Raw genomic sequence first — 21,006 nt, forward strand, 5'->3', positions numbered from 1 at the left:
ACAGAGGATGAGATGGCTGGATGGCATCACTGACTCGATGGACATGAGTTTGAGTGAACTCCAGGAGTTGGTGATGGACAGGGAGGCCTGGCATGCTGCGATACATGGGGTCGCAAAGAGTTGGACACGACTGAGCGACTGAACTGAACTGAACTGAACATTATGAACCTGGCACTGTGCTAAACATTTTATAGGCATCATCCAATTGAATCCTCATGATAAATACATGAGATATTTTGTATTACTTTACTGAGAAATCTATTATTTTTCAGTATTAGGTATCTCTCCCAAAGTTACAGAGATCCAGAATCTAAACTCAGGTGCATACTAAAACCAGAGACTGTAGTACCCTGCCTCAAGAATTTGGTGCTCTTTCTACAATATTGCCCTATCAAGGATATAATGAAAAACCATTGTGCATATTTGGCCATCTCCTTTCAGACCTAGTTTCCAATGCTTTCTGAATTCAGATGATCAGTGAATGAAGTGGATTTATCAAATTACAAGAAATGGATCAGATTAGGGATCTGGAGTTGGTTTGAATATTGAGAGCAGAATGAGAGGAAGCTGCTGAGAATTTACTACAACAGATAATTTGACAAAATTGATGAGATATCAGAAATAAGAATGGACCACTGACTGTAAGAGGACCCAAGGGAAGGACATGGAACATGTTTTTAAAAAATCCGAGCTAAAATTAGACGTTTAAAGGCAAGAGTAAGAGGAAGATGATCCAAAGACACCCTGGGTTGGGACACGCTGTGTTGATGATATTAGCTCACTATGGCCCCCTTTGCTTGGTAAGTAATAAAGCTATTCCTATTTCACCCCTCCTCCCAAATAAATAAATAAACAAAAACCTGAGCATAGAGCATCTAAACCTCACTGTTGAATATGAGGTATTAAATTTACAAAGAACGAAAAGACTTTTCCTCAATTATCCAAACAATTCAATTATGTTTACTCACAAATTCTAAGCATCCATTTTAAACACACGTTCAGCATCATTTCTCTCAAACCTATGGATATGTCTGGCTGACACTGTGTACATTCCAATATGCACACTTCGTGGCACCATTTCCACTCCAATACAAGGGTAGGGTTTGGATAGACAAAGAGAAGAGGAAGAATCATTCATGAAATGATATATGAGCAATGTTTCTGAGGTCAAAAGAGCCATGGCAGACAGGAGGAAAGTATTTGAGTAGAACAGCAAGCCATAGTGAAGAGGAGAAAAGATAAACATTGGTGTAATCTCCTTAACAGAGGACATTGCCACTTGGATTATTTAAAACAGAACTAGTTTGTTTGTATCCAATTAGGAAAAAACAATACATAAAAGGTTTGAATCCCTCTATGGCATCCGGTTCCACCACTTCATGGGAAATAGATGGGGAAACAGTGTCAGACTTTATTTTTCTGGGCTCCAAAATCACTGCAGATGGTGACTGCAGCCATGAAATTAAAAGATGCTTACTCCTTGGAAGGAAAGTTATGATCAAGCTAGATAGCATGTTCAAAAGCAGAGACATTACTGAAAGGTTGTTGTTGAATCACGCGAATACACCAGGATTCTTGGCCCCCGGAGGAGAAGAATTCAATCCGGGGCCAGAGACGAGGCTTGATCGCTCGGAGCTTTTGTGTAATAAAGTTTTATTAAAGTATAAAGAAGATAGAGAAAGCTTCTGACATAGGCATCAGAAGGGGGCAGAAAGAGTACCCCCCTGCTAGTGTTTAGCTGGATGTTATATAGTCACTAGCAGTCTGTTAATGAAAGAAAGGAATGTCTTAAAATTCAGAATGGCACCAGGCCCTCACCCATAAGATGCATTTTGGGATAAATGGTTTATCCTGGGCCATAAAATGATTAACTGAATCTTGAAGAAGGCAGACCACCATACAAATAGTTTCATTTACATAGATTAGGGAACAATATCCATACTGGTTTGTCAAGTAGGTTCTGGGCCAGAGGTGGAACCGACTTGGAGACAGAGTTTTGGGGTAAAGGCATAGTACATTAGCATAGCTTAAGACAAACATTTCCATAAGAAAAGGCATTGGTTATCTCTAGACTCGAGAATAGCTAACTTCAGGCGAAACCGGTGTCATTATGGCAACACAATATTTTAAGAGAAACCTCCCTTTAAATTTGTATAGAAGGAAAAAATATTGCTAGTTTGTTTCCTCCTGCCGCTTAAGAGAGATAAAATGTCTGACACTTGCAGGCTATTTCCTCTATTTGGAGACCCCTGGCCTTCCTGCCTGTTACCCTCTCATTACTTTGCCAACAAAGGTTCGTCTAGTCAAGGCTATGGTTTTTCCTGTGGTCATGTATGGATGTGAGAGTTGGACTGTGAAGAAGGCTGAGTGCCAAAGAATTGATGCTTTTGAACTGTGGTTTTGGAAAAGACTCTTGAGAGTCCCTTGGACTGCAAGGAGATCCAACCAGTCCATTCTGAAGGAGATCAGCCCTGGGATTTCTTTGGAAGGAATGATGCTAAAGCTGAAACTCCAGTTCTTTGGCCACCTCATGAGAAGAGTTTATTCATTGGAAAAGACTCTGATGCTGGGAGGGATTGGGGGCAGGAGGAGAAGGGGACGACAGAGGATGAGATGGCTGGATGGCATCACTGACTTGATGGACGTGAGTCTGAGTCAACTCTGGGAGTTAGTGATGGACAGGGAGGCCTGGCATGCTGCGATTCATGGAATCTCAAAGAATCAGACACGACTGAGCGACTGATCTGATTTGATCAGCATGATGATAAGGTAAAACTCTGAACTGTCAAAAAATTTTTCAAAAAAAAAATTTGAAAAATATATATGCATCTATAACTGAATCACTTTGCTGTACACCCAAACCTAACACAACATTGTATATCAACTATGCTACAATATAAAATGATTGTTTTAATTAAAAAAACATTTTTAAAGCTTCTGGAGAATTCCTGCCTAACAGACTAAATGAGACAGAGACAAGCTTTAGAGTGCTCAGTCTTTTGAGGCAGGATCTAAAATTAGACGTTTAAAGGCAAGAGTTAAGAGGAAGATGATGGAAGGATCAGTGGGACTGACTGAAAGACTGACTGTTAAAAGAAGGAGACTTTTAAGTAAAAAGCTATTTTAAGTGTAGGGGTTTCAGGATAAGGGAGAATGATGTGGCCAGTAACTGAGAGGTCCTCTTCTAAGGGCAGTCAGTAAACACATACCCACACACAGAGTTTATTTTCCCAGCTGTAGGGGATGATTACCAGATTCAGAGAAGCAGTTAGTCAACACTGACTCAATATTCTTGTGAAGAAATACAACCTTTTATATATATTTGAAAGTTTTTCCTTAATTCTGGAGCTGTCTTTGATCTTAAGTGCCATGTTCTAGACAAGTGATTTAGTCCTGACTTTTGCAATAAAAGCAATGTACAAGATATCAGTATCATTATTACCACACTTTTAAATATATTTCTAATAAATAATTGACAATTATTGTTTATTCATCATTAAATTAGAAATTCATATTGAAGATAAATGAGCTTCTGAAAGGAAAACTTCTATTTATTACACAAACTAACGATACTTGGAAAATCACAAGTGTTTGTGATTGACTGATTATCTTAATATTCATAAAATGTGCAAACTGTGTTTGAGATCCTCTAGAAGATTACATTAAAAATGGAGCATAGGCAATAACGGCAACATTAATGAAGCAACTAACAAAACTCACTTTCTTGTTGATGACAGCAGTTTTCAAAAAAAGAAAAAAGGAGTTATAATTAAACCTAAAAATAAAATAAAAAACAGGATCAAATACTTATTTCTTAATAATTACCCTTCTCAAAGTATTGTATAAATCCTGGACACACAATTATTTGTTAGGAATTTTGCCTAAATTGATATCTAACTCAAAACCTATCAAATATAGTCAAACATTGTAGAACACCCATTTTGTTCTCATTTTCTATGCCTTTAACCTCTGTCTGCTGTTGAAGAGGACAGGAAGATTTAATTTTTTTCTTCTGAACTATCTGCTTATACCAATCACTCTGTCTCCCCATGAACATACAGTTAACATACTCAGGAACACTTTATTGAGGTATCAAAGCATGGTAGATTTGGAGTTAAAGTATGAGCTTTGGAGTTAAAGATGTACATGAAAGAACCCTGAACTTACCACTAAATTATTGAATGACTTTGAAAAAGCCATTTAAAACTCACTTCTCTCATTTGCAAAATTGAGCTTATAATAATGTCAGAATGTTAGAGAGTTTGGAGTACAGCCAATGGCATACATATGGGAGCCCAACTCTTAGAAATATTAGTATTTATTATCATTAAGAAAGTATTGTCTGTTGTTCCTACAAATATAATCTGCATATTTGCTTTCTGTAAACCAAGGAATAGACGGCATTTCCTTACTGCATTGTTTCTGGTCTCCAGCAACAGTTCACTTGGCATTCTTGACCTCCTTACTCTAATAGAAGAAAAAATATATGAATTTCAAGAAACAAAGAGGACTTTAACAACTAAACTTGATTCCATACAATGGGAACTCTTTAGGGAGTGACCACTAAATTCCCTAAAGTCTGTAATCTTATTAGAATTTTTCCTTTTATTGAAGGTGGAATAGAGTGGAGGAACTCAAACTGAGACCAGAGAAACGCGGACTAAATTCCATGAGGTTTAACACCATGGTGTTAAACACCATCCGAGAGTAGGTGAAGAATTTTTGACTTAGCTGTAATTTGGCTTGTTGTCAAGTTCCTTTTAGATTCATCAAAAGAGGTTACAATGAGTAAGAAATATAAGACTGTACAAGTAAAAAGCATAAAGCGTAGTAAAAAGCAGTAGTCTCCAATTCTGGTATGTATTAGAATCACCAGGAGGTTGGTGGCCAATGTGATGAAGTAGGAAGACCTTGTGGTCACCTCCTCCATGGGCAAATCAAAATTATATTTACAGAGAAGCTATTGATGAGAAACCAGAAAGGCTAGCAGAAAAGATCTACAACTGAAGATATAAAGACAGAACCACAATGAGATGGTAGGAGGGGTGGAAATGCCTCAAGATGATCAACCCACAGCCTGGAGAATAATTACAATAGCTGAGGCCCTCTCTAACGAGTGAGGAATCTGAAAACCACACTGGGCTCTCCAGCTGGCAATCTCACACCAGAAAGACAAGCTCCAGAAAGTTTACTTACTTTGAGGAGAGCCAAAGGGCTATGAAAACAGAGACTTCATGCTTAAAGGGTACACACAAAACCTCACATGCTCTACCACCCAGACTAGAAGTGATAGTCTAAAAGCAGGCTAGATCAGACCCACTTACTAGTCTTGGAAAGGCTTCCAGAGAGGCAGGCCACTGCAGCTCACCATGGGGATACAGACTCTGGCAGTAGCTATGTTTAAGGCTCATTACATCAACACCATAAGGACATGGTGCTGCCTACTGCATTTGGAATTCTCCCTGTACCTAATTAGTGCAGAGAACTGGCCCCATCCGTAAGCCTGTCAGAACCAGTAGGGAACATCTCAGTCTAAGCAAATAGCCTGGTGGGGATCTACCAGCAGATTGGTTGCCTTAAGACCCCATGAGTCCATAGCTTCCCCAGAATCTAGCCTTACCCACCAGAGAGACTAGGACCTGGACCTACTAGGTACCAGCAGGTCAGTACTAGCCTTGGAAGTCTCAGGAACCTCCATCTGGAGACCCTGGGGCATGGCTTGCTCTACCAGTAGACCAGGACTAACCCTAGAATTAACCTGACCAACCTGTGACAGACTCTAACCACAGGATCCCCCTGAGTGCTGAATTCACCCATCAGTGGGATGACTCTGGGTCTTTTAGGGCCCTATGGTCAGAGACTCTGGGAACTGGCTTTGCTAACTCAGGTAGGGTGAGGTGTGGGGAGGGGTCAGAATTGCTATCGTGTTTTCCTGTGAGTGCATTGTTTCCCAACTTGCATGTGCCCTGCAGTGAAAAGCAATAATCAAAGGAGGTCAAGACCATGCAGATACACAGGTGGAGAGAATAGCTGTAGGAAACTATGCTTGTGCGGGCCAGTAACTGAAGACAGGGCCTGATCCAGACCCACAAGCACCCAAGGCGGCCATGGTTGTTAGTGTGCTCTCCTGACATCCTGGAGTCTCCTTCCAGGTGTGCATGCTGCAGTAGAGGCCTGTGAAGGCCAGCTGCCATACAGGCTGGCAGTGTGCAAGTGCACAGCTGCAGGGGTCACAGTCAATCAGTACAGTTGTTCAGTTGTATCTGACTCTCTGCGACCCCATGGGCTGCACCATGCCAGGCTTCCCTGTCCATCACCAACTCCCAGAGCTTACTCAAACTCATGTCCAATGACTTGGTGATGCCATCCAAACATATCATCCTCTGTTGTCCCCTTCTCCTGTCCTCAATCTTTCCCAGCATCAGGGTCTTTTCAAATGAGTCAGCTCTTCGCATCAGGTAGCCAAAGTATTGGAGTTTCAGCTTCAACATCAGTCCTTCCAATGAACACACAGAACTGATCTCCTTTAGGATAGACTGGTTGGATCTCCTTGCAGTCCAAGGGACTCTCAAGAGTCTTCTCCAACACCACAGTTCAAAAGCATCAATTTTTCTGCTTTCAGCTTTCTTTATGATCCAACTCTGACATCCATACATGACTACTGGAAAAACCATAGCCTTGACTAGACAGACCTTTGTTGGCAAAGTCATGTCTCTGCTTTTGAATATGCTGTCTAGGTTGGTCATAACTTTCCTTCCAAGGAGTAAGCATCTTTTAAATTTCATGGCTGCGATCACCATCCGCAGTGATTTTGGAGCCCCAAAAATAAAGCCTGACACTGTTTCCACATTTCCCCATCTATTTCCCATGAAGTGATGGGACCAGATGCCATGATCTTCATTTCCTGAATGTTGAATTTTAAGCTAACTTTTTCACTCTCTTTCACTTTCACCAAGAGACTCTTTGGTTCTTCTTTGCTTCCTGCCACAAGGGTGGTGCCATCTGCATATCTGAGGTTATTGATATTTCTCCTGTCCATGATGATTCCAGCTAGTCCTTTATCCAGCCCAGCATTTTGTATGATGTACTCTACATTTAAGTTAAATAAGCAGGGTGATAAAATACAGCCTTGATGTACTTTGTTCCCCATTTAGAACCAGTCTGTTATTCTATGTCCAGTTCTAACTCTTTCTTGACCTGCATACAGATTTCTCAGGAGGCAGATAGGTGGTCTGGTATTCCCATCTCTTGAAGAATTTTCCATAGTTTGTTGTGACCCACACAGTCAAAGGCCTTGGCATAGTCAATAAAGCAGAAATAGATGTTTTTCTGGAACTCTCTTGCTTTTTTCTTGATCCAACGGATATTGGCAGTTTGGTATCTGGTTCCTCTCCCTTTTCTAAATCCAACTTGAACATCTGGAAGTTCATGGTTCATATACTGCTGAAATCCGGCTTGGATAATTTTGAGCATTACTTTACTAGCGTGTGAGATGAGTGCAATTGTGCGGTAGTTTGAGTGTTCTTTAGCATTGCCTTTCTTTGGCATTGGAATTAAAACTGAGTTTTCCAGTCCTGTGGCCACTGCTGGGTTTTCCAAATTTGCTGGCATATTGAGTGCAGCACTTTCACAGCATCATCTTTTAGAATTTGAAATAGCTAAGCTGGAATTCCTTTGCCTCCACTAGCTTTTTTTGTAGTGATGCTTCCTAAGTGGTGCAAAGGTCTATGCTGACTTTTTGTACTGATGCAGCTGCAGAAACATGAGCTAGCTGCCAGTGTGTTTCTTGGCTCCAGTGGAGGTGGAAGAGGGGAACCCTAAGAACTCAGGGGTATGACATAAGTGAGCACAAATACCTGTGTGGTGAAGACTGTTCTATGCAGGGCTTCAGAGTGTCTATGCCAGCTGATAGTTTCTTCAGTGGCAAAATCTGCTGTATTTTTTTTTGCAGAGTGGGTCACTATAAACTGTGACCACTCCCACTGTCTGGCTGTCCTGGATAGTCCTTTCTTTTCCTGTTCTTGGCCATCCCTATAGTCTTAGCTTTGCCCATCTGGGTGGGCTGAAACTGAAATGAGACCTTCACGTGATGCACAAAATACTGGGGAATCCTATGCGTCTTTTCTCAGTGAAGTGAACTCTTTCTACCTGCTAATTTCTTGGCACTGAACAATGCTGGCTACGGGGATGATGATGATGCATAAAACTGAAGCTGTATTCTTTCTCTTCCTGTGCGGTTATTTTCAAGTTTTTGTTGTTGTTGTTGTTCTGGTATGTTGCTAAAGCTTTTTACGTAGTTTCCAGAGATCTCACGGAGTAGTTTTTGTTCAAAGACAGCTGTCTAAGTATTGATTTTTAAGGGGTATAGTGGCTGGGGTCTGCTAAGTTGTGATTTGGGTAACATCACACCATAAAAAGACTTTAAGTTAAAATGACTTTTAAGTTAAAATGAGAATTTGATATTCAGTTCTACATTAGGTATTTATCTTACATGAACTATGTTAGGGGGCTTCCCAGGTAGCTTAGTGGTCAAGAATCCATCTGCCAGTGCAGCAGACATTTAGAGACGCAAATTCAATCCCTGGGTCTGGCATACCCCTGGGGGACAAAATGTAACCCACTCCCATATTCTTGCCTGGAGAATCCTGTGGACAGAGGAGCCTGGCATGCTGCAGTCCATAGAATCACAAAGAGTTGGACACAACAGAGCATGAACAAACTATGTTATTTCACTTTTCATAAAAAATAGGGGAATATTATCTACAAGTTGCTGTGGAGGCTAACGAGATAACATATAGAGTGTCCAGGAGAGTTCATGAACTTGCATTTAGTAATGGTAGCTAATGTTATTGTTATTATTATTATTTTGAATTAGCCTCCTATTCATGCCATTCTTATCCTAAACTCTCATTTCACACTCTGACTCCACCTGTATATATTTCTGAATTAGACTCCTGGTTGACTTCCTACTTTTAAATGTCATCCGTCTTAATTCCTAGGATAATCATTTTCAAACATATTTGATACTAGCCGTTCTGCAATAAGGATGGAAACTGTGATGTAACTAACTTTCATGAGCAATTATACTTATAAGTCATGCTTAGCATGCTCATATAATTTCCATCATTCATTACAAGGCTAGAAAAAGCCTATTTCTATATTAGTAGACAAAGATACCTAAATTTAGATAAATTAAGCTATATTCGCACTACTGTGGACAAAGATGAGATAGTAAAAATGCAAAACTTGATTTATGATTATAAGAAAAAACACAAATTCCCTAGGGAAACATAGATATCTGTTAACTCTTAATCTGACCCTAACTTTGCCGTTACAATCCCCTCTGACACTGATGACCCTGAGATAAGTCCAGATGTTTCTATGCTTTTGAAAATGCTGTTCTTCCTGTTAGTATGTCCCTCCAACTCTTTTTTCTGAATATCTATTCATTCTTTTAAGATCCAGCTTCAAGAGAACCCACCTTGAAGTTTTCCTCAAATCATACAGAACTATTCTTTGTGACTTCTCACGGAAATCTATGTATATATCTCCACTATCTTTTCTAACCCACATTTCTATTCTTGGTTTATGTGTTTTCCTACCCCTATGAGACTCTGTGCTTTCAGGGTCCGAACCTAAGGCTTGTTTATCTTTGTGACCTCAGTTACTAAAAAAGTGACCAAACTAAGTATAACAATGTGTAAAAAGGAAATCTACAAATGAATACATGAAAGCTACACAAAAATAAATGAGGCACAAGGTTCTACTAAGACTTACTGACTTATAAAGGAAATTTGGAATCATGTCTTTAGTTACCTGGATTTTCTAATTGAGATAGAGAAATTAAAAAATAATAACTAACAGGTAAACTAATTCAATGAATACAGCCATTATTCTGTTAGAGTTAGTAATATGATTTTAATTCATAGCTTCATTATGTAGTTTACCAAATACTATGATTTAAATTTCTCCAAATATTACAAAGAGACTACTTAAAAAATAATTTCACATATTCTTTAAGAAATCTTTTCATGAGCAGGATTTATCTACAAATGTGTAGCAAAAGTAGAATTTAGATTTAACAAAACCAAAACTAAAAAATCATTCTAAGAAAAACAACTGATGAAAATAATAATATAAACTATATTCATGAATGTATGCAAAAATAGGCAAAATTATTAATAGTGATTATTAAGAAGTTCATGGAGATGGGTTTGGAGAAAGAAAAAAATTCAGAATTATGGAGTGCTGGAAAGGAAGCTCTGATAGTAGTCTTGAATCTGACACTGGAAGTCAATTCTCTGTAAATTTCTTACTGAGTTTCTAAAAAGAAACCTTCCAGTGCTTCTTTCGGTAAAAAAAAAAAAGAAAAGTTTTTTCTCTGGAAAAAAAAAAAGTTTTTTTTTTTTTTTTTTAACATGAAGAATTTGGAAAGACTTAGAATCTGCCAACTCTGTGCTCACTGGGTCTTCCTCCACCTGATGCATATAATGCACTTGGTTAACAAACAATTTATCCAGTCTGGATGGAATAACAAGTGAATTAAGATTTTTTTTTTCAACAAAAGCATCAAATTTTCTAGTCTAGAGGATACTGACTAGATCACACACCAAGAGCAGGAATTTAATCTTTTATAGATGTCAAGGTGAGTTAGGAAAGTAAGTCTTGGTCTTTCACAAACTTGGCTTTATTTTCTTCTAATGTTATTTCTGTGGTAACTGACAGTATATACCTGTTAATAAACATACACATGCATAGATATCAATAAACAGTTTTTCAGCTGATTAATACATAGCTTCCTAATAGCATTCAAGATTTCTAAATATCAAAGTTTAAGCCATACTTTTCATTAATAAAGAGCTCATGTTTTCAGATTCAGTTCAATATGACAGCATGCCTTTATTTCAATGTATTTTGCTAATACTGAATTCTCTCTAGAAATAATGAGACACCTCCACATGCTAGTTTCCTGGGGAAGTGATCTGGCTCTCAGTGACAGAAAGAAAATAAATGAGCTGAGTGGATGATACAAGAAAAAGTCAAAAATTCACCTCAACAGAGGATTAATCTGAAGATTCTTATTTTTTTCTCCTTATGCAAGTTTATAGTGATGATATGGTAACTGAAGTATTTATCATATTTTAATGGCATCCTCTTTTTTTAAGCCTTCACTATTCCCCTTTTTTTCATGATGACTTCACACAGAATTTCCATACAGTGTTCCTCATTATAATATGATATTTTGGTTACTGGCACTTCTTGAGTCAACAGAAAAAAATTAAATTAGGAATGTTGAAGTTGAACGACTTGAAGTAGAAAATTTAAATATTGTTGTCTTGTGCCAAGCAATGTGAAATGATTCTTTTTAATAGAATGGTAGACATAGTTCAGTTCAGTTGCTCAGTCGTGTCCGACTCGATGTGACCACATGAATTGCAGCACGCCAGGCCTCCCTGCCCATCACCAACTCCTGGAGTTCACTCAAAATCACATCCATCGAGTCGGTGATGCCATCCAGCCATCTCATCCTCTGTCGTCCCCTCCTACGCCTGCCCCCAATCTCTCCCAGCATCAGAGTCTTTTCCAATGAGTCAGCTCTTCACATGAGGTGGCCAAAATACTGGAGTTTCAGCTTTAGTATCATTCCTTCCAGAGAACACCCAGGACTGATCTCCTTTAGAATGGACTGGGTGGATCTCCTTGCAGTCCAAGGGACTCTCAAGAGTCTTCTCCAACACCACAGTTCAAAAGCATCAATTCTTCAGCACTCAGCTTTCTTCACAGTCCAACTCTCACATCCATACACGACCACTGGAAAAACCATAACCTTGACTAGACAGACCGTTGTTGGCAAAGTAATGTCTCTGCTTTTGAATATGCTATCTAGGTTGGTCATAACTTTCCTTCCAAGAAGTAAGCATCTTTTAATTTCATGGCTGCAGTCACCATCTGCAGTGATTTTGGAGCCCCCCAAAATAAAGTCTGACACTGTTTCCCCTGTTGCCCCATCTATTTCCCATGAAGTGATGGGACCAGATGTAACTAAGGAACTATAAATAATGAGAAAGAAGGTAATCATTTGATGTCATTTAAAAGAAGTGAATGTATTTCTCCCAGGTACAGTTATACAAAATGAAGCTTGAAACAGAGCATGATTCCTACAGCTAAAATTTGTATTTCTATACCCTCCTCAGCCACAGACACCAATCATGTTTTCCACATTAAGTTAAACTTAACATAATTTTCATTAAATTCAAATAATCAAAACTCATGTTGCAATTATTTGAGTTGGGAGCTGATGCAGATACCAGGGCTTCCTAGATGGCACTAATGATAAAGAACCTGCATGCCAATGCAGGCCACGTAAGAGATGCTGGTTTGACCCCTAGATGGGGAAGATCCCCTGGAGAAGGAAATGGCAACCCACTCAAGTATTTTTGCCTAGAAAATCCCATGGACAGAGCCTGGTGGGCTACAGTCCACAGGGTCGCAGAGTTGGACACGACTAAAGTGACAGCACTCACACATGATACAGATATCATTGATACTGGAGTCATTTTCTGAAAACTGATATAGGGTTTTCATGTTATGACTGCAGCAAATACTGTTAATAAGCTTGATGTGTCTGAATAAAAAGTGTCTCTGTCTGAAAACCTTAGCATTATAAGTGTCTTATAGGTACCATGGAGTTTGGTGTTCATTTTCCTGGCATGGTACTACTGCAATAACTGTAAGTTTCTAGAGCATGGTAATCCTACTTGAAGCTGTCCCAACTTATCATCCATAGTCATCTACTTAAAAATAATAATTTAGGGTCTCCTCCCTGCCTTCAAGATAATGAATTAAGTGAGAAACAGGATTTCATGATTTAGATTCTCCAGCATAATCTTATGAGCCTTCTTTCACTCTGTGCATACTCAACTCTTTGATTTTCCTAGTATATTCTGCAATATTTCACCTTCTCACTCTGCATTATCAGTGTTTATTTCATTATTTTTCTCTAGCACAGTTCTCAGTACTTAAATGCCTCCTTTGTTAATATATAATCATCTACCAAACAGAGTAGATCCTGAGCTAGAGATAAACTGTGATGTCAGTGTAAACTTCTCAACCCTTTCTTCATATCCTGCATAAATACAGCTTGTCACTATTACTGTTACACATACAGGCACCTAAACTGATCAAATCCAGGTTTGCACCTGCTTGGTTCTCACTATCTTTTGAAGTTCTGAAGGCAGGAAACGCAGTCTATGCTTCCAGAAGCTAGTTGATATATCACCATTCCACTGCTTGTTACCACAATCTACTTATTACTAGATTTCTCTCCACACATCTAGAAACTGACTCCCAGAATTAAAATAGAGAGAATAGAGGTAAGGGGAAAACAGTGAAATAAGGAATTCAAATAATTTATAATTATGGAAAACTGTCAAGGCATGGGAAAATTTCCAAAAGCATGAAATTAATTTTTATTTTTGTCAGAAATGCCCTCACTTAATTTTGCTCTTTTTCTTATCAAGGTTAAACTGTCTTTAAACTCTCAGCTCAGCTGTCTCTTCTTCTAGGAAGACTTTTTTGATTCCTTTAAATTAGGTTGGGTATCACTTCACACTCATATGACTTTATATTCAGCATCTATCTACTTCTATTGTAATTGCTTCCTTGTCTGATTTCCTCACTAGACTGTAAAGTCTGTAAGGGCAGGGCTATTCTCTTATTTGTCTCTGCTTTCCTCTGCCCAGCACTGAGTCTGGTTTATGGTGTGCACTCAATAAAGCCATGTGACTGAGTTAGTATTTGAAGGAGTAATGAGTACAGACAATCTGATTGGTTGAACAGAATTTTCAGACATTTCCTAGGATAAATAAAATATTAATCAGGCTTGAGTCATCACTGACACACCTACCACTCTGGGCAGAGAAAGATGGTACTAAAGAGTAATGATGCACACATCTAAAAATGTAGGTGTCTAGGAAAAACATTTCCTTTTCAGCATCTTCCTATAAGTCATTTTATATGTATCTCTAATCAAGTTGCCTAATAAAAAGCAGATGCTTTTTGAGCTTCTGCTGTTATTTTTGCACCAGCTGCTTTAATATCTTATCTTGAGATGGCCCTCCTATTGTAATCCTAGGTAAGTTAATGATCTATTGCTTCCAGTCATGATGCTCAAATATATAATTGCATATATTGAAAAAGAAATAAAACACTGAATTCTACACTGTATTTCAAATCCCCCTGATTGTCTCATTCTAGGTGTTATACTGTTTAAAGACTCATAACAGTCTTTCTTCTTTTCTTCTGCTGAAATCAAAAGGTCGGATTTGATTTGCACTTGTCAATGTATCAGTTTCTTCTGGTATTATTTCAATAGATGTGCTCTTTTAAATTTATTATTTTCTGTATGTTTAAAGTATCTGCTGCTGCTAAGTCGCTTCAGTTGTGTCCAACTCTGTGCGACCCTATGGGCTGCAGCCTACCAGGCTTCTCCGTCCATGGGATTCTCCAGGCAAGAACACTGGAGTGGGTTGCCATTTCCTTCTCCAATGCATGAAAGTGGAAAGTGAAAGTGAAATTGCTCAGTCTTGTCCAACTCTTAGCGACCCCATGGACTGCAGCCTACCAGGCTCCCCCATCCATGGGATTTTCCAGGCAACAGTACTGGAGTGGGGTGCCATTGCCTTCTCCCTAAAGTGTCTGACTTGCTGTTAATATAGCACCCTTTCTCAAGCCACTTTGCTGTGTCAGAGTATAACTCAGAAATATTGAATGTGTTTCACAGGATAAACAGAAAAGAAACTACTCTTTTCATAAAACTTCATCTTATGATGTAGATGTCCTGATTTTATTTTTTTTTTCTGTAGTTTGCCCCTAGACTCACCTGTAGAACTTGCAAATAAAAACCCAATTAGATGGAAAATTAAAAGAATGCAAATAAGCATGTGGACTCCTGTAATAAAAATTCAATAACTTATAAACCACAGAACTTTATTTCTCATCACTTTGGAGGCTGTAAATCCAAGGCCAAGGTTTAGATTGACTTGGTGTCTGGTGAAGACTTGCTTTTTAATTTGTAGATGACAGCTTTTCATTGTAACTTTACATGACTTCCCTGGTGGCTCAGATGGTAAAGAATCTGTCTGCAATGCAGGATACCTGGGTTCGATCCCTAGGCTTGGGAAAATCCCCTGAAGAAGGGAAGGCAACCCACTCCATTATTCTTGCCTGAAGAATTTCATGGACAGAGGAGCCTAGCGGCTACAGTCCATGGGGTCACAAAGAGTCAGATAGGACTGAGACTAACACTTTCACATGGCAAGAAGCAACAACAACAACAAAAGCTCTCTGAGGTCTCTTTTGTAATGACACTAATCTTAATATGAGGGTTCCACTCTCATGACCTAATAAATTTCACAAGTTCTCACCTCCAAATAGAATGCCATTAGGGTTAAACATATGAATTTTGAGGGGACAAAGCATTCAATCTACAGTACAGACCAATCATGGTTGTGTGTTGATCCATAATAATATTTGATAATTTTGCAAGATAATTCACATTTGGTTGTTATCATATCTTCAGTAAATTATATACTGAAAATAACCACAAATTGATTAGACAGGAGGTGATTTTTGTTAATTTATTTAATTTTGCTTTTGTCTCACTCTGCTTTATTTGCAAATTCTATATAAAACAATATACCCATTAAAAACTCATAATAGCAATGTAAGAGTCTTTTTCTGTAAAGTACTTATAAATTTGTCACACATATTGACCATTAATGCTACCTTGTCCAGTATTTCATATGTGATCTATGGCTTTTGGGGGGCTTCCCTGATGGCTCAGTGGTAAAGAATCTGCCTGCAATGTAAAAGACAGAAGAGACATGGGTTTAATCCTGGGTCAGTATAATACCCAACTCCAGTATTCTTACCTGGAGAAACCCATGGACAGAAAAGCCTGGCAGGCTACATTCCATAAGATCACAAATACTCAGATATAACTGAAGCGACTGAACCTGAATGCATGCATATGTTTTTTTAATTTACAATTACAGTTATTTTTTAATCAACTAATTTTAACTCATAACAATTTTCACATGCCATCAAAATATTTCACTGATGTAACATTATTTTGCATTTAGATTCTTCATAAAAAGATTTGTGGTTATAAATAAATCTACATATCTATCTTTTTTTGTAGTTATGCTTTAGAATATATTTACAGGTGTGAAATTAGTGCATCACAGGTTAAGAACCCATTAAAGAGGTTTTTTGTTTGTTTGGTGTTGTTTTTGGCTGCCCTATGTCTTTGTTGCGGTGAGCAAACAAGCTTTCTCTAGTGGAGCATGGGCTCTAGAGTGCACCAGTTCAGTAGTTTGGGTGCATGGGCTTAGTTGCCTTGCAGCCTGCGGGATTTTAGTTTCCTGACCTGGCATTGAACCTATGTCCTCTTCATTGGAAGACAGATTCTTAACCACTGGAGCACCAGGGAAGTTCCCATAAAAGAATTTTAATACATATTGGTAAATGGATTTCAAGAACTAATATGATGGGCTCTGGTAAGACTGTTCATTTACCTCCATGAATCAGTCCTTGCCTGACCTGGACATAGCTTCTAAGGATCATGATGATTTTGATAAGAAATCATCATGGGCCACTCTTTACCCTTATTCATTTGAACTGTGTAGGATATCAGAAAGCTACTGACAATTTCCTTGGCTGGATAGAGGTTTGCAAGTGCCATGTCATTCTTGGGAGGATGGCAGGGTATACTTGATATTGGTCAGGATGCAAACAGGTCAGAGATCTCATCATAGAATTATTAATGATGTAACTTGTACAAATTACTTAATTTCTCAGAAGTTCATAGTCCCCATTTATAAAATGTTCATTCATTGTTCATTCATCCATCTATTTATTCACTCATTCAATAATGTATTCAAAAATATGTTGAGTTGCTTCTCTGCTCCAGTTATGAGTCTAGGTTCCGGGGAAAAAGTATTAAACAAATGCTCCCATACTTGCCCTCATAGAGCTCATATTGCATTAGAAGAGATAGACAAAATGATATATTAAAAAGTAATGCCATGAAGAAAAATTTGAAATAATGAAGAAAAAAAGCTCTGATGAGGGAAGGTAGTTCTGAAGTTGTAAGAATTATGTGAACAAATTGAGAAAATGAAGTTAAAGGCATAGCTAGGGTATTTTCCTTTTCCTGCCCTGGGATTTACATTTTTTTCCAATTTCAGATGTATAAACTGGATTTAGAAAAGGCAGAGGAACCATAGATCAAATTACCAACATTCCCTGGATCTTAGAGAAACCAAATAAATTCCAGGAAAAAAAAAAAACAAAAACATTTGCTTCATTGACTACACTAAAGCCTTTGACTCTGTGGATCACAACAAACTGTGGAAAATTCTTAGAGAAATGGGAATACCAGACCACCTTACCTGTATTCTGAGAAACCTGTATGCAGGTCAAGAAGCAACAGTTAGAACAGGATATGGAACAACAGACTGGTTCAAAATTGGGAAAGGAATACGTCAAAGCTGTATATTATCACCCTGCTTATTTACCTTCTATGCAGAGTACATCATGCAATATGCTGAGCTGGATGAATCCCAAGCTGGAGTCGAGATTGTTGAGACAAATGTCAACAACCTCAGATATGCAGGTAATATCACCCTAATGGCAGAAAGCAAAGAGGAACTAAAGAGCATCTTGATAAGGTGGAAGAGGAGAGTGAAAATGCTGGCTTACAACTCAGCATGCAGAAAACTAAGATCATGGTTTCCCGTCCCATCAGTTCAGTTCAGTCGATTAGTTGTATCTGACTCTTTGTGACCCCAAGGACTGCATCATGTCAGGCTTCCCTGTCCATCACCAATTTCTGGAGCTTGCTCAAACTCATGTCCATTGAGTTGGTGATGGGGAAAAAGTGAAAACAGTGACAGATTTTATTTTCTTGAGCTCCAAAATCCCTGAAGATGGTGACTACAGCCACAAAATTAAAAGACACTTGCTCCTTGGAAGAAAAGCTTCCAAACTTAGTGTAATAAAAAGAAGATGCGTCACTTTCCCAACAAAGATCCATAAAAGTCAAAGCTATGATTTTTCCAATAGTCATGTACAGATGTGAGTTGGACCTTAAAGAAGGCTGAGCCTCGAAGAATTTTTGCTTTTGAATTGTGGTGTTGGAGAAAATTCTTAAGAGCCCTTGAACAGCAAGAAGATCAAATCAGTCAATCCTAGAGTATATCAGCTCTGAATATTCATTGGAAGGACAGATGCTGAAAATGAAGCTCCAACCCTTTGGCCACCTGATGCAAACAGCTGACTTATTGTAAAAGTTTGTTATTTTGGGAAAGATTGAGGGCAGGAGAAGGAGGTGTAAAAGGATGAGAGGGTTGGATGACATCACTGCCTCAATGGACATGAGTCTGAGGAAATTCTTGGAGATAGTGAAGGACAGGGAAGCCTGGTGTGCTGCAGTCCATGGGGTTGCAGAGTCATATATGACTTTGTAACTGAAAAACCACGATTTTCTGTTGCCATTTGAAGACGCTTTTGGAGAAAAATGATATTCAGTTATACTAACTAGTTTTCACTCAAGACATTTATTTTCCTTTCTCTACTGGTTCTCTAGATTTCTGAAAAATAGGCTAGATGAGTTAAATGGATAGTCACTAAAACTTGTCTGTCTGAATTTCAGTTGGTTCACTCTTGAGGATGCAATCTAGAAGAGCGACCTCTCTTTTTGTGATCTCATTTCTGACATCAATATAGTGGTGTCATTAACCTCCACTTTTTTATGATTGCTGTGGAGATGAAATAAAATATTAAATGGTGTGTGTGTGTGTGTGCTCAGTTGTGTCCGACTCTGTGGCCCCATTGACTGTAGCCTGCCAGGCTCCTCTGTCCATGGGATTATTCAGACAAGAATACTGAAGTGGGTTACCATTTCCTCCTCCAGGGGATCCTCCTAACCCAGGAATTGAACCAGCATCTCCTGTGTCTCCTGAATTGCCAGTAGTTCTTTACCAGTGAGCCATTGAGGAAGATAAAGGTTTGGTAGCTATTGCTATTGTTGCTGTGAATTAACTGACCCAAGCCTTTATTTCTCATTGTAACACCTCCTGTGTTCCTTTTTAGTCATGTAGAGACTGGGCTTTTAAGCCTGTACACTGTTCTAAGACACCACCTTATTTCACTTTTGAACAGGCTGGTTCACAGGGATAACCATGACCAATGAAGCCCAGATGTCTTCTTCTTGATGCCAGAGCTACCTGAGACCCTCATATTCCTGGGAGCATCCATCCTTCCTACTTGTATCTTCCCTTGGCATTTCTATCTAACAACTTTCAAACTTTTAAGTCTAATTCCTAATTAAAACTCTGGAGTTTGCTCAAGCTGACAGCTTCACCTCTGCATATGCTTTCTGTCTGGATGCTTAAAGAGTTTCTTTCTTGCTGCCTTTTGATCCTAATTATGGCCAGCTGTAAACTAATTAACCTCTCTAGGTGTCTTCCAGGAGGTTAGAGTTCTTGGCAGCCAGGGAAACAACAGCACCGCAGCTGGGAATAAATGATAACAAAGCATATCGATTCCCCAAGTCTGCTACCCATGTGGTAATTCCATTGCAGCCTCCTTGTTAGCAGAGATAACAAAAGCAATCAAGAGCAATGCTTTTGTGACTGTGAAGGGCTTAAATGTTCTTATTGTTTTAATTTTGTTCCACTGTTTTGTTATCTAACCAGAGTAAACTGCAAATTAATTAAATAATTAATTATAAATGAATGAAAGAATGGTTACATGTGAATGAATAAAGAATGAAAAGCCATGTTGTGAAATCAATTAATCTACTCAAAAGTGCTTATTTTTGTTGTTATTGTTCCTTTTTACCCTATTGCAAAGGCTTTGCTCATTCCCGGGTGCTGGAAAGTAGATTTAAAAGTAAAGGATGGGATGCAATTCTTGAGGAATATAAAAACCAATTGATGGAATAAGAGAATCATTCTACTTACAAACTTCTAAACTTCTGTTATAATACTTCATGTTTTAAGATTTTTTGCTGTTTTTCAAATTTAATGCCTTTATTTCTCTGTGTACACACACACACAAATATTATATACTTGGGTTTTTTTTTTTTTATAATTTGGATTTATCCCCTATCAGCTGCTTCAAGGAGAAGGTCATGCCTTCTATAAGATTATGTATCTAGTGACTTCTATTAGGACAGCTCCATAATAGGCATATGGATTGCAGGGACTTTTTTTTTTTTTCCTAAATTTCCTCTCCACTAAATATAAATATGACCTGGAACTTTAGGGTCGTCCAAGTGAAGAGTGAGTGCATGCTTAGTCGTTAAGTTATGTCTGACTCTGCAACCCTATGGACAGTATCCCATTAGGCTCCTCTGTCCTCTGTCCATGGAATTTTCCAGGCAAGAATACTGGAGTGGGCTGCCATTCCTTTCTCCAGGGGTCTTCCTAACCCAGAGACTGAACTCACATCTCCTGCATCTCTTTCATTGATAGGTGGATTCTTTACCACTGAGCCACCTGGGAAGCCCAAATGCCATGTGGCATTCCTATTGGGGAACTGAATCTGGTCTCCCACGTGACAGGTGGGGACAGTCACTACTATACTAGTAGGGACATATAGTCACTACTATACTATTCAGGGACAAATGCAAAGAATAACAGACTGAATTTTTTATTTGGAGATATGTGGGGAAAATAATATTTTTGCCTTCAGTTTCCATATTTGAAATAAGGACACATCCCTTCTTGACTCTTCTCCCTCTTGGAAAAATGTGGGAACTAAAGGGATAATTTGAGTTCTTAATTTCCTGGAAGAGGACTGGCTATCCACTCCAGTATTCTTATCTGGAGAATCCTATGGACAGCGGAGCCTAGTGGGCTACAGTCCACTGAGTCACAAAGATTCAGACCCGGCTGAGGAACTAAGCACACACAGCTCAGAATACTCCAGTTCCCTTAG

The 21,006-nt window shown here is 38.7% G+C and overlaps 1 protein-coding gene across 1 annotated transcript in view; it reads left to right on the forward strand.

Annotated features, from left to right (window-relative positions):
• Window positions 1-783: 783 nt before the first annotated feature.
• Window positions 784-21,006, forward strand: part of LOC133256145 (neuroepithelial cell-transforming gene 1 protein-like) — a 94,599-nt gene continuing 74,376 nt past the window's right edge. Inside the window, exons 1-2 of the mRNA XM_061430958.1 lie at window positions 784-800; window positions 4,615-4,707. Of these exons, the coding sequence (XP_061286942.1) occupies window positions 784-800; window positions 4,615-4,707 (110 nt within the window). The remainder of the gene's footprint in view (window positions 801-4,614; window positions 4,708-21,006) is intronic.

This window comes from Bos javanicus, chromosome 2 (genome assembly GCF_032452875.1).
Source record: "Bos javanicus breed banteng chromosome 2, ARS-OSU_banteng_1.0, whole genome shotgun sequence".
In the NCBI taxonomy this organism is placed as follows: Eukaryota; Metazoa; Chordata; class Mammalia; order Artiodactyla; family Bovidae; genus Bos; species Bos javanicus.